Source organism: Microtus oregoni, unplaced genomic scaffold (genome assembly GCF_018167655.1).
Source record: "Microtus oregoni isolate MIOR12 unplaced genomic scaffold, Mior012 000060F_002, whole genome shotgun sequence".
Lineage (NCBI taxonomy): Eukaryota > Metazoa > Chordata > Mammalia > Rodentia > Cricetidae > Microtus > Microtus oregoni.
This window is the reverse complement of record NW_024543837.1, coordinates 734,759-749,398: the sequence shown is the minus strand read 5'-3', so window position 1 is coordinate 749,398 and position 14,640 is coordinate 734,759. Positions and strand designations below refer to the sequence as shown.

The 14,640-nt window shown below is 37.8% G+C and overlaps 1 protein-coding gene across 2 annotated transcripts in view; it reads right to left on the bottom strand.

Moving 5' to 3' along the window:
* Window positions 1-14,640, bottom strand: part of LOC121439096 (cyclic AMP-dependent transcription factor ATF-2) — a 70,408-nt gene that overhangs the window by 36,123 nt on the left and 19,645 nt on the right. For both annotated transcript variants that reach the window (XM_041639598.1, XM_041639597.1), the window contains exon 4: window positions 6,902-6,971. In XM_041639598.1, coding sequence (XP_041495532.1) covers window positions 6,902-6,949 — 48 coding nt within the window. In that variant the 5' untranslated portion in view covers window positions 6,950-6,971. The remainder of the gene's footprint in view (window positions 1-6,901; window positions 6,972-14,640) is intronic.

Sequence of the window (14,640 nt, the reverse complement as noted above, 5' to 3'; positions counted from 1 at the left end):
GACATACTAGATTTAAATAACCAGAAAAACCACTACAGAAGAATAAGAAATGATAGTATATAACTAATTTGAAAGACTTGAAAATAAAGCCTTAGGCCAAAAAAATTAATAAAATGACTACTATTCATTTTTTATTATGTCATAAATATAAACTCCATAATTCAAAGACTTTACAAAAATACTGTTTTACTTACCACTTTTTAACTGAGAATATTCTAAACATGACTCTTGTGCAAATTAAAAAATAAACCTGAGGTCAGGTGTGGTGGTGCACACCTTTAATCCCAGCACTAGAGAGGCAGATCTTTGTCAGTTTGAGGTTAGCCTGATCTACATAGAGAGTTCCATGTCAGCCAGGGCTACATAGTAAGACCCTGTCTCAATTTAAAAAAGAAAAAAGAAAGGAAAAAGAAAATTTTTTAGAAAAGAAAGAAAGATAGAAATCTGGCTTTATATTCCACAGTAAAGAATTCCCTAGTTGGCTGGGAGTTGGTGACACATGCCTTTAATCCCAGCATTTGGAAGGCATAGGCAGGTGGATCTCTGTGCATTCGAGGCCAGACTCATCTACAAAGCGAGTTCCAGTACAGGCTCCAAAGATACACAGAAAAACCTTGTGTTAAAAAAACAAAAACAAAAACCAACAACAACAAAGAATTCCTGTGTTACAATACAGCAAAGAAACAGCAACCACAACATCACTTTAAATGGCTTTAACCTAAGAGTGATTTTTAAAATCCTAGCTCATGTTAAAGTGGATGCACGTTCAAAGCTCTGCCACACCTCTCCTCACCTCACACTGGGGAAGTATTGCATCCAACAGACACTACATGTTTAAATACCTACTGTGCCCACAAGTCAACCTTTAGGAAGAGCTCCTTATTAAGCACTACTTTTACCCAAAATCAGAACCAGTCATTTATTTTGTCCATTTCCTGGTTCAGAAGTTAAAGTAACCCCCACTCTTTTCTATTGCTTTACAAATGGGGATGTTAGAATTGTCATGTAACTGTTGAGAAGCCCGACACCTAGTACCTATCAGCATCCTAACTCCTGCACACAAACCCAACTTCCATTTTTAAAAAAGGCTTATGCTATTTTAATTTATGTTCACGTATATGTCTACAGAAGCAAGAAGATTAGAGTGCCCAAAGTTGTAAGCAAACTCCAGTCCTCTGACAGAGCAACAAGCACTCTTAACTACTGAGCCCTTTCTCCATCCTCCAGCTTCAAGTTAGAAGCCTCACCAGTACCCATGTGCTCTGAACATTCATTACGTGGCCTACCACTATAATAGACTTATCTTTATGTCTACCCTTCTAAGTAAGCTGAGCACCTCCTATGATCTCCAAGTCTGCCAAAACCACATAAATGTTAATGGAAAAAATAAACCCCTTAAAATAATAGTTGATTCTTAAAATCAGTAAAATTCTAAGCTACATTAAAGAAAATCAATGTACTTTACTTAGAAACATCAATACAAAATTAATCATTACTTTATGAAAATAATTATTACTTCTTCAGAACCTGTCTGTATCTCCATGTTGAAGGAACTGTTTCAGTCACTAACTATCCACTCAGCTGTGGACACTGGAACAATCCAACTCTTTGCCACTCAGGCTACCTTCCTATTGCTTTATCCTTTAAGAGTCCACCCAAAATCTGGAAAAATTAGTAGTGGTGCTTTTGATAAGCAACCCAGAAACAAAGCTCTTAAGATAATGAACACATTGCAGAGCTCACTGATATTTGCTGCCTTTTATCCTTGTATTAAAATTCTCATTGCTATACTTTACATTCCACATGAAAACTATCTGCACATAAGATTCCTCTTAGGTTCCATTTTGTACATATTATTAATGAGAGCTAAACTATTAATGAAAGCAAAAGCAGAGTGACCTTTTCTTTTTTTCTTTTGTATTGTGTGAATGTGTGGGAGTCAGAAGACACAACTTGCAGGGTTAGGATCTCCTTCTACCATGCGAATTCTAGGGACTGAACTCAGGTCCAGTCTTTGAGCAAATGCCTTTACCCAGAGAGCCATCTTTTTGGCCCAATATTTAACTATATTTACATTTCATTCATTTATTAATTTGTTTATTTATAACTGGAATCCAACCCCAGGGACCTGTGCATTCTAGGCAAGTGCTTTACCACTGAGCTTCACTTCAGTCCTTATTTTTTAAAGACAAGGTCTTAGTCTTATGGTGGTCTTGAACTTCTGGTCTTTGTGCTTCAGCCACCATGGCTGTTTATATAATATTGAGCTGGTAATTCTAGTCTGAGAAATATAGTCTAAGAAACTAATAGAGATGCACACATAGTTATGTAAAATGATACTCATCACAAGGCTTTGTAATAATACTAAAATTAATTTCAAAGTTTATAATAGAAAAATTAAGTAAATGATGGGACAAGCTCTAGCAAGAGAACACAGTCAACAATTTAAAACCATTTTTAGTCAGGAATGGTGGCTCACATGTGTAACTCACTAACGTTTTTCAAATACTATAAATTTAAAGCTAGAAATTCTCTTAAATAATTTCTTTCTTTCCCTCTTTTTTGTTTTGTTTTTCCATACAGGGTTTCTTTGTATAACTAAACCCTGGCTGTTTTGGAACTTGCTTTACTGACCAGGCCGGCCTTGAACTTACAAGAGATTCGCCTGCCTCTTCCTCCTGAGTGCTAGAATAAAAGGTGTGTGTCACCATGCCCAGCAAAACAATTTCTTATGATACCCATACAAACATATATTCTAACATTCAGCCATTGATTCTACTATTTAAACAAATTTAAAATACAATGATTTTAATAATAATAAAAAATAAGCAAAAAAAGTTAGCATATATAGAGCTGTGGTGATGGTCCGCCATAAAGACATGAAGAGCATGTAAGGCTCTTTCAGGAGTTTGCCTAGGTTCCCAACACCCACAGGGCAGCTAATGAACCACCATTTACAGGAGATCTGATGCTTCTTTTGGTCTCTACAGACTGCAGCAGTACATGTTGCACAGCATCTCTAGCACACACATACACATAAAAATGCATAAATTAAACAAAACTCTTTAAAAATAGTATCAGTGCTAGGTGTGGTGACCTATGCCTTTAATCCCAGCATTTGGGAGGCAGACGTAGGTGGGTCCCATTGACTCTAAGGACAATCTAGTCTATATAGTGAGTCCCAGATCAGGTAAGGCTATATATATAGTTAAGATCTAAGAAATGGAGGGGTGGGTAGGGGTAGCATTTAAAAGTGCTTAATGCTCATGGGAAGGGCCAGAGTTCAATTCCTAGCATGCTAGATGGACTGGACTGCTTGTAACTCTAGCTCCAAGGAATCTAATGCACTCTTTTGGCTTTCATGGGCACTGCCCTAACCTCCCTCCCCATACACGTGTAATTAAAAGTAATACCCTTCATTTTTTTTTAAAAGTATATATTAATAAGGGATCATGCACAGAATCACAGTAACTATTCTATTTTAAGCAGAAAAAGTTAGGGCTGGCTTATTTGAGCCCAAGTTTCCAAGAATGACTTCTAGAACAACATGGCAAATTTGTTACTTTCCAAACACTGCTTCTAGAAACAATGTATCTGCTGTTACGCTTTAGGGCTCCAATTTCCCTCAAAAATCCAAAGGCTTCTTCCCAGGGTGGAAGCATTGAGAACGGTGGAAGCAGTCATATGTGGGCCTTGGAGAGGTCCTGTGGTCATTTGAGGTGTGACCTTGAAGAGGACTGAGTGCCTCTTCATCCCTTGGTTTGTGATATGAGTAGTTCTGCTTCTGCCATGCTACAGGTCCCAAGTAACGGTTAACTGGCCATGAGGTAAAACCTCAAACATTCTGAGTTACCAAGGAAAAGTTCTCTACTGGGGACCATATGGTAGGAGAGACTGGCCTCCACATGTGCACTCCAGTGCCTACACACAGGCACACACATAGAACAGTTAACTACCCAGTTTTCTTCTTTAGTCAACTTGGTACTAAATCCAAAAATAAATAAATAAAAGCAAATCTGACTTACCAGAGAATAAATCCAGCTAGTGAAAACTAGCCATATTCCTACTGTCAAAGAATTTTTAAGATTATAATTTTTACTCTTACTTAACTTTATAAAAATGCATGTAAGTGAGAGCTTTATATTAAAAGTCTATCTCTCCTGTGTCCGCTGTCCTACCTACCTAGTCCATCTTTCACCTTGATCATTATCATCTAATTTCCTTGCTTTACAATACTCTGTGAATAAATCCAAGTATCTCATGTCCACAAAGCTCTACTGATAAGATTTTTCCTATGTCTCTGATCTCTTGCCAAGTTCCCCACCAATCACTGTAGACTTCAGCCACAATAGAAACATGCAATTTCTTCCATTTTTTCTTCATTTGTCAGTTGTCCAACTGATCCAACTGTCACCTTACCACTGACACATTTCCTCACCAATCTACGTTAGATAGCATCCAGGCAGGAGAGAGAGAGAGCTCAGTGTGTAAAGGCATGTACTGTGCAAGCCTGGGGACCTGAATTCCATCCCCAGAAAGAACAAACAGGTAGAAAGAGACAACCAGTCCTTATGTCCTGACTTCCACACATGCATGTGACACATACACCACCCATAGTAATGATCAATAAAAAGTAAAATAAGGGGCTGGAGAAATATTTCAGTGATTAACAACACTCGCTGCTCTTCCAGACGATCCAGGTTTTGCTCCCAGTATCCACATGTTGACTAACCATCCATAACACCAGTTCCTGGGTGACCTTGCCTCTGCAAGCATGAGGTATGAACGTAGTGCAGACACAAACAAAACATCCACAGATATAACAGAACTAAATAAATATAAAAATGCCCTTCCTTACGAGGGGCTATGTAAATGGTCTACCACTGAGCTACACTGCTAACCCTTAGACAACGCAAGTTTAAAAAACAGGCAAGAGTTGATAAAGCACTCATAGAACAATAAAAATACACAAATGGGTGATATATACATCTTAGAAAAAATGGTTATCTTTTCAATAATCATCAAAGAAATGAAACAGCACAATGAGATATCATCTATGAACAAGATGAGTCAAATTTAAAAGAATGAAAACACCAAATGTTAACAAGAATATGAAATAATTAAATATCTTATAAATTACTGATGGGAATATAAAATGGCCCATACATTTTGGAAAGCAATTTGTAATTTCCTAAAATGATAAGCAGGCTTTATTACACGACTCCACCATCACACTTCCGGTTGGTAATCCAATAGAAACTACACACAGCATGTGTACACATAAAGACTTGTATTTCACTCATTTTATCTTTGGTAGGTAAATTTGGAAATAGAAAGATGCTGGATAAACTGTGGAATAAAATTATTCAAATGAAGAAAAGGGCTCATATAGCTAGCTACTCTGGAGGTTGAGAGGTCTAAAGTAGGGATTCTAGACACTTCACAAAGGTCCCACCTCCAAGTACGTTAACGTATGACTTCAGAGCTTAAGTTTCCAATCTGTGAATTTCTGGGGATATAATCAAATTACAGTGTCCCTGTTATGTGACCAACTGTTTTCTTTATAAATTGCCAAGTACCTAATCTGTAGTATAGTCACAGAAAGTAGACAAGACAATTGAGAACTCATATTTTGTTATGAAAGAATTCAGAAAAATATACATATTCTACTGTCTGCTCAGTCACACAGCCTGGAGAGCACAAACTAGTTCACAACTGTGGAAGACAGATCAGGAGTTGACACAAGTAAAAGGCAAGGAAATGGGCATAAGGAAATTTTGGGGGTGATGAGTAGTCCACTATCATGACTGTGGCAACAGCTCTATGAACACACAGACACACACATGACAAACTGCAGCACTGTGTAAGGTGGCACACCTTAGCAGGTAAAGGTGTTTACTTCCAGGCCTGATGACCTGACTTTGATCCTCGCAAACTCATCAGGTATGAAAGAGGAAACTGGCTCCTAGTTGTTCGCTGACTTCCATATGCCAAATGTGGCTGTTTGTGCCAATAAGCAAACAAACACAAACACAACATGCACACGTGAACAAAATCAGTAACTGTAAAAAAAAGCCCAAAACATCAAACTGTGAACTACAGTGAAGTTTACTGTATGTCGATTATATTTCAACTTAAAATACCAACTAAAAATACATGAAACCAATAAAAAACTTTAATGTCTATGACTTAACTCTGTAGTATAAGTACTCTGTAAGTTTACTATACATTAAAACTCGATTCTTCTTTAGTATCTGTAGTTAAAAGATAATCGTAATATCAATTAATAACAATATCCTAGTAAAAATTAAAATAACATCTCTGAAAATACTTCCACACATGCACTGAATTAAAGATGTTAGATTTCAGAACATTAATAGATTAGTGATACTGTCTAAGGTAGATATCAGCTGGTTTTATAAAAGTTCAAATAAGCAAAACAATTTCTAAATATAGCGATGCATTTCTGATTTTAAGTTAGGTAGCTTCAATGAATACAGGTCAAATAAAATTCTTTTTAAAATTTTATTGTTTTTATTGAACTATATATTTTTCTCTGTTCCCCTCCTTTCCCATCCCCCTTTCTCCTCCTCCATGGTCCCCAGGCTCCCAAATTACTCAGAAGATCTTGTCTTTTCAAATAATATTCTTTTAAGTCTGGGGTTTTTGTCTATGGTTCTAACCTTTACTATAAGATAAACTAGTTCCACTGTACCGCACTGTTTTTTCTAGTACTAGGACAGATATTAAAGAATTTTAAAATGTTTTTGTTTTGTTCTTATCCTAATTCTAATCTTATAAAATCGCTGCAGTAAAACCTTAATGATAATATATTCCAGCAATGATTTGAAATGAAATGAAAAGAAACATACAAGATTATTGTAAGCAACGGCTATATTACCTGGCCACACCCAGGGGCAGTGCATAGAAAGGGTTTGTCATCACTCATATTCCACAGGTCCTTGTATCACCTGTAACAAAGCACAGAGAGTCAAGTGTTTATGAGATGTTTGTGAATAAAGAACAATTTCAATTAACTATCTCAAGATCTGATTTCTACCAAACTTGCTAACTTTTCTATTTGAATGCAAAATAGCATACTTTGATGACATTTTTAATCCTGTCTTCTGTCAAATGGGGCAGTGTACAGAATATTCTTCCCACATCTTTCTAGAAAGAACTGCATAAACTATGGTAAGTGAATGGACTTGAAAGCATGGAAGTGAAGGCAATGTCCTGGCACGTCCATGTTATAGCTCTGTGGAAAGGCAAAGGCCTGGGAGGAATATTCTTGGCTTCTTCACATGACCAAAGACAGGTCTTAACAGCAGGGGTAATCTCTCCTTGTACTTATTTGGCTTAAGCTAACTGTGAACATCGCCTCATGGTTTGCTTACTTTAATGAATAGAGATGCTTTGTTTGCACTACTCTTGAGCTCAGTGCCAGGGGTGCCCCTGGCTTCCCACACAAGTTTTGGTGTCCCCTTCTTTCTATCTTTGGAGACTTAGCTTCACCGACCACAGAACAGGTCGATAATCTTCTACCTTTACTATGAGAGTAGACACATGCAACATGCAAAATCTATTCTATAGAAAGGGGTTAGAACACTGCCACTAGGGATACAAGAGACATACCTCAATATAATAAAGGCAATTTCAAGCAAGCCCACAGTCAATATCAACCTAAACAGACTAAAATATAAAGTGTATCTACTAAAATTAGGAACTAGACAAGCATGTCCAATCTTTCCATACCTATTCAATATAGTACTTAAGTCTTAGCTAGAGCAATGGGAGACCAAGAAAAACACAAATAGGAAAAGAAGTCAAACTATATTTGCAGATTAAATAGTTTTATTTAAAAAGGCTCTTAAAAATTTCCACCAGGGGAACTTAACAGCTGAAAAGTACTTTGGGCAAAATAGCAGGATACAAAATTTAAAACAAAAATTACTAGCTTTCTTATATACAAATGACAGACTGAGAAAGAAATCAGGGAAACAATACTTTGAAAAATAGCCTCAAAAAATAAAATATCTTGGCATAACACTTACCAAGTAAGTGAAAGACCTATATAATAAAAACTTAAAAGAAATTGAAGATACTGGAATGAATGGAAAAATGAACATGGAAATGAAATGGAAAAATAAAGTTACTAGATGATGGAAAGACCACCCATGTCATGGATTGGTAGGATTAATAATGTGATAACGGTCATCTTACCAAAAGCAACCTGATCCAGTACTATTCCCATAAAAATTCTTCACAGAAGCTGAAAGAAACAATCTTCAAATCCTATGGCTTCACAAAAGCTAAATGAATTTTGAATAATAAAAGGGCTGGCAGTATCCCAATCTCAGATTTCAAGTTGTATTTCAAAACTATAATAATAATAATAATAATAATAATAATAATAATAATACCCAGCATGGTACTGACATAAAAACACACAGGCTGATCAATGGAATTGAAGTGAAGACCCAGACATAAATTCACACACCTATGAACACACCTGATTTTTGACAGAAGAAAAAGTCAAAACTACATAAGGAAGAAAAGAGAGCATCTTCGATAAATGGTGCTGGTCATACTGGATGGCTGCATGGAGAAAGTTGAAAATAGACCCATGTTTATCACCCTGCATAAAACAAAACTCCAAATGGATCGAGAACCTCCACATAAAACCAGATATCCTGAATCTGCTAGAAAAGTGGGGGATAAGCTTGAACTTACTGGCACTGGAAAGGGCTTTCTGAACAGGACATTAATAGTAGGCATTAAGACCAACAATAAATAGAACCTCATGAAGTTGAAAAGCTTCTTTATGGCAAAGGACACCTCATTTGGGCAAAACAACAGTCAACAGAATAAAAAAAGATCTCTATCAATTATACATCTAATACAGGGTTAATATGTAAGGGTCAGTATCTGCAATATATAAAGAACTAAAAAAAAAAAACTGAACACCAAAAAAAAAAAAACCAAAAAAAAAAAAACCCACCCCAAAAACCCAACTAGGTACAGAACTAACCACAGAGGTCTCGAGGATGAAACACAATTTTTTTCCTTACTAATAGATACTTTATTTTTATTTTATTATTTTATTATTTATATATTTATTAAAGATTTCTGTCTCCTCCCCGCCACCGCCTCCCATTTCCCTCCCCCTCCCCCAATCAACTCCCTCTCTCTCATCAGCCCTAAGAGCAGTCAGGGTTCCCTGCCCTGTGGGGAGTCCAAGGACCACCCACCTCCTTCCAGGTCTAGTAAGGTGAACAACCAAACAGCCTAGGCTCCTACAAAGCCAGTACGTGCAGTAGGATCAAAACCCAGTGCCATTGTTCTTGACTTTTCAGCAGTCCTCATTGTCCGCTATGTTCAGCGAGTCCAGTTTTATCCCATACTTTTTCAGACCCAGTCCAGCTGGCCTTGGTGAGTTCCCAATAGATTGTCCCCATTGTCTCAGTGTGTGGGTGCACCCCTCGCGGTCCTGAGTTCCTTGCTCGTGCTCTTTCTCCTTCTGCTCCTGATTTGGACCTTGGTGTTTCAGTCCGGTGCTCCAATGTGGGTCTCTGTCTCTGTTTCCTTTCATCGCCTGATGAAGGTTAATATCCAGGAGGATGACTATATGTTTTTCTTTGGGTTCACCTTCTTATTTAGCTTCTCTAGGATCACGAATTATAGGCTCAATGTCCTTTATTTATGGCTAGAAACCAATGTTCCTCTTTTTGGGTCTGGCTTACCTCACTCAGGATAGTGTTTTCTATTTCCATCCATTTGCATGCAAAATTAAAGAAGTCATTGTTTTTTACTGCTGAGTAGTACTCTAATATGTATATATTCCATACTTTCTTCATCCATTCTTCCATTGAAGGGCATCTAGGTTGTTTCCAGGTTCTGGCTATTACAAACAATGCTGCTATGAACATAGTTGAGCATATTCTTTTTTGTATGATAGGGCATCTCTTGGGTATATTCCCAAGAGTGGTATTGCTGGGTCCAGGGGTAAGTTGATCCCGAATTTCCTGAGAAACCGCCACACTGCTTTCCAAAGTGGTTGTACAAGTTTGCATTCCCACCAGCAATGGATGAGTGTACCCCTTACTCCACAACCTCTCCAGCAAAGGCTATCATTGGTGTTTTTGATTTTAGCCATTCTGACAGGTGTAAGATGGTATCTTAAAGTTGTCTTGATTTGCATTTCCCTGATCACTAAGGAAGTTGAACATGACCTTAAGTGTCTTTTGGCCATTTGAACTTCTTCTGTTGAGAATTCTCTGTTCAGCTCAGTGCCCCATTTTATAGTTGGGTTGATTAGCCTTTTATAGTCTAGTTTCTTGAGTTCTTTATATATTTTGGAGATCAGACCTTTGTCAGTTGTGGGGTTGATGAAGATCTCCCAGTCAGTGGGTTGCCTTTTTGTCTTAGTGACAGTGTCCTTTGCTTAACAGAAGCTTCTCAGTCTCAGGAGGTCCCATTTATTCAATGATGCCCTTAATGTCTGTGCTGCTGGGGTTATACGTAGGAAGTGATATCCTGTGCCCATATGTTGTAGAGTACTTCCCACTTTCTCTTCTATCAGGTTCAGTGTGTTTAGACTGATATTGAAGTCGTTAATCCATTTGGACTTGAGTTTTGTGCATGGTGATAGATATGGATCTATTTTCATTCTTCTACAGATTGACATCCAGTTTTGCCAGCACAATTTGTTGAAGATGCTCTCTTTTTTCCATTGTATACTTTTAGCTCCTTTATCGAAAATCAGGTGTTCACAGGTTTGTGGGTTAAAGTCAGGGTCTTCTATTCGATTCCATTGGTCGACATCTCTGTTTTTATGCCAATACCAAGCTGTTTTCAATACTGTAGCTCTGTAATAGAGTTTGAAGTCAGGGATGGTAATGTCTCCAGACGATCCTTTATTGTATAAGATTGTTTTGGCTATCCTGGGTTTTCTGTTTTTCCATATAAAGTTGATTATTGTCTTCTCCAGATCTGTGAAGAATTTTGATGGGATTTTGGTGGGGATTGCATTGGATCTATAGATTGCTTTCAGTAGAATTGCCATTTTTACTATGTTGATCCTCCCAATCAATCTGCAATATATAAAGAACTAAAAAAAACTGAACACCAAAAAAAAAAAAAAAAACAACAACAAAAAAACAAAACCCCACCCCAAAAAACCAACTAGGGTACAGAACTAACCACAGAGGTCTTGAGGATAAAACACAAATTATTAAAAAACACTTAAAGAAAGGTTCAACGTCCTTTAAGATTTTATCTTACCCTAGCCAGAGGGGCTGTAACCAATAAAACAAATGGCAGTTCAAGCTGATGAAGATGTGGGGAGAGGGGATACTCTTCCATTGCTGGCCAAAGTGCAAACTTGTACAGCCACTATATGGAAATCAGTGTGGCGGTTCCTCAGGAAGCTGGAAGTCAATCTACCTCAATGGCCAGCTATAACATAGACCCAAAGGACTCCACACCCTCCTCCAGACTCATTCGTCCATGCACTTCACTGCCTTACTCATGATGGCCAGAGATTACAAACAGCCTCGATGTCTACCAACTGATGAACGCATAATGAAAATGTGGCACATTATAACACTAAAAAAAAGAAATTATGGAAATTTCAAGTAAATAAGTGGGGCCAGGAAAAAAAGCTATCCCAAGTAAGGTAATCCCAAAAAATAAATATTGCATGTGTGTTTTCTCTTATATATAGATACTGTATATATGTTTTCAAAATGTGTGCTATAATCTAAATAACCAAAGAGTTCACGTACCTAGTGAAGGGATGAGGTCTTTCCAAAGAAGGGAAAATAGGATATATTGTTGGAGACAAAGGGGAAACTAAACTAGGAAGATTAAGTAGGGAGGATGGAAAAGAAGGGTAAAAAAAAAAAGGAATAGGAAATATGGGGAAGGACAGCTAACACTAAAGGTCATTAGAAAAACCATATGGAAACCTATTAATGCAGAAGCATCCTAAAATACATACATATATGAAAGGAATCTAAATGGAGTCACCAAATAATAGAAGAGTGTTCCAGCCAGACATTTTATTCCGCTAAGCAAAACCTCCAATGCAAGGCAAGGGTCACACCTTGTTTAGTCGGAGTCCAATGGACACCCACGAAAACCCTTAAACATCACAGGCTACTTATGTACATTTATTGGTTATTCCCTGCAATCTGATGGTAAAGTCCTATTGCTGCAGGCAACACTTATACGTGTCATGAAACATAAAGAATTCAATTCGGTGCCTAACAAGAAAGGGGTGTACTTCATTCCTACTGACTACTGTTCATGGGTACAAAACAACCTGGTATTTTGGCACACAACTAACTGTAACCTCACCACTAGGCAGAGGGCTGGGCAGAAGGGAGGAGGATCACTCAGGGATTCAATGCCAGCCTGGGCTACATAATGAGGCTGCTCTCACAGAAGACTCAGGTTCGATTCTCAGCATCCACATGTCAGCTAAAAAAATTTCTATCAATATTTGCCTTAACTAGTAGTTTTGGGTATACCCTTTACAACTCTGGTTTATTAACCGTCTAGATAAGTGTTTCCAAAGCATACTACACAGGGCTATCAGTAGTTACAGAAAATATTTACATACAAATAAATTTAGGAAATGTTCTAAATTTTTCTAAGTCCTTTGAGAGTCTTTAAATCTGTTAGGAAAAAACAAAGCCCATGGATTCTACCTTTGGCCATCTCACATCACATAAATCAAGTCACAGTGATGACAGAATATGGTAATGATCCTCATGTTTTTTTTAATTTAAAAATTTTTTTAAAATATTTATTTATTTATTATGTATACAATATTATGTCTGTGTGTATATCTGCAGGCCAGAAGAGGGCACCAGACCTCATTACAGATGGTTGTGAGCCACCATGTGGTTGCTGGGAATTGAACTCAGGACCTTTGGAAGAGTAGGCAATGCTCTTAAGCACTTGAGCCATCTCTCCAGCCCCATTTAATTTTTTTTATTGAAAAAATTTCCGCCTCCTCCCTGCCTCCCCCCACTCCTCTCCCCCTCCCTCTCCAGTCCGAAGAGCAGTCAGGGTTCCCTGCCCTGTGGGGAGCCAAGGACCTCCCATCTCTGTCCATATCTAGGAAGGTGAACATTCATACTGGCTAGGCTCCCACAAAGCCAGAACATGAAGTACGATCAAAACCCCATGCCATCGTCCTTGGCTTCTCATCAGTCCTCATTGTCCGCCATGTTCAGAGTCCGGTTTTATCCCATGCTTTTTTAGTCCCAGTCCAGCTGGCCTTGGTGAGCTCCCAATAGATCAGCCCCACTGTCTTAGTGGGTGGGTGCACCCCTCATGGTCCTGACTTCCTTGCTCATGTTCTCCCTCCTTCTGCTCCTCTTTTGGACCTTGGGGGCTCAGTCCGGTGTTCCAATGTGGGTCTCTGTCTCTATCTCCATCCACCACCAGATGAAGGTTCCGTCCAGATGGAACTCAGCACTGACGATCTTCATGATTTTGATGTAAGCAAAAGTTTGTCTCTCTTTTATTTTATTTTTAATTTACGTTTGTGAATGTTTTGCCTACGTGTATGTCCACTGTCTGTGTATGGTGCCTGCCAACACCAAGATCACCAGATCCCCTAGAAATAGACAGTAGTGAGTAGTCACCTGGATGCTGGGACAAACCTGGATTCTTCGGGAGAACAGCAAGTTCTTTAACTGCTTAGCCATCTTTCTAGCCCTGAAGTTTCTTTAAAAGAACCCAAAAGGCAATGCTCAGGGAGAAAAAAAAAAATGACAAAACAAAACTCCACAAAATGTAATTTGTTCTATAAAATTTATACTTTGGTATCAAGCAAAACCAAGAGTTTATCTAAGATATAAGACAAAAATAATATAGGTATCTTCATCCACACATGTGTTCCAGAAAATCCTTCTAAATCTGAGATGGTTACATAGCATTAAAGAATCATTTGTTTAAAAATCACTAAGTAGAGACAGTGTTTACATCCAGCTGATAATACACATCAATTGAACAATAAAATTAAAAATAATTGCAGAGTATGAAGTGGTGTTAGAGCTGAATCTAGTAAAACTTTTTTATCACAAGTTGAAAAAAAACCCACCAAAACTCCACAGAACATATGAAACATATCTAATACTACCAATAGCAAGCAATCAGCCCAAACCAATATGGAAGCCTTTATTAAGACACTACCCAGTCAGTCATTCATTCATTCATTCATTCATTTATTTATTATATATACAACATTCCTTCCATGTGTACCTGCAGGCCAGAAGAGGGCACAAGATCTCATTATAGATGGCTGTGAGCCACCATGTGGTTGCTGGGAATTGAACTCAGGAACTCTGGAAGAGCAGCCAGTGCTCTTAACCACTAAGCCATCTCTCCAGCCCCCACTACTCTGTCTTTTCAACAAGTAAAATTCACAGGGAAAAAGGAAAACCAGAGGGAGAAACTTTTTAAGCTTAAATGAAGATCTAATAGACATACTAACCAACGATTTTGATCCTGACTCAAATACAACTATAAAAAGATATTTCTTGGTCAAGATTGCCTTCGTTCTTCACAATTTCCACTTAAAGATTCTAATGAACTCTTTTAAGAACTGATAGCTCGTGTTTTAAA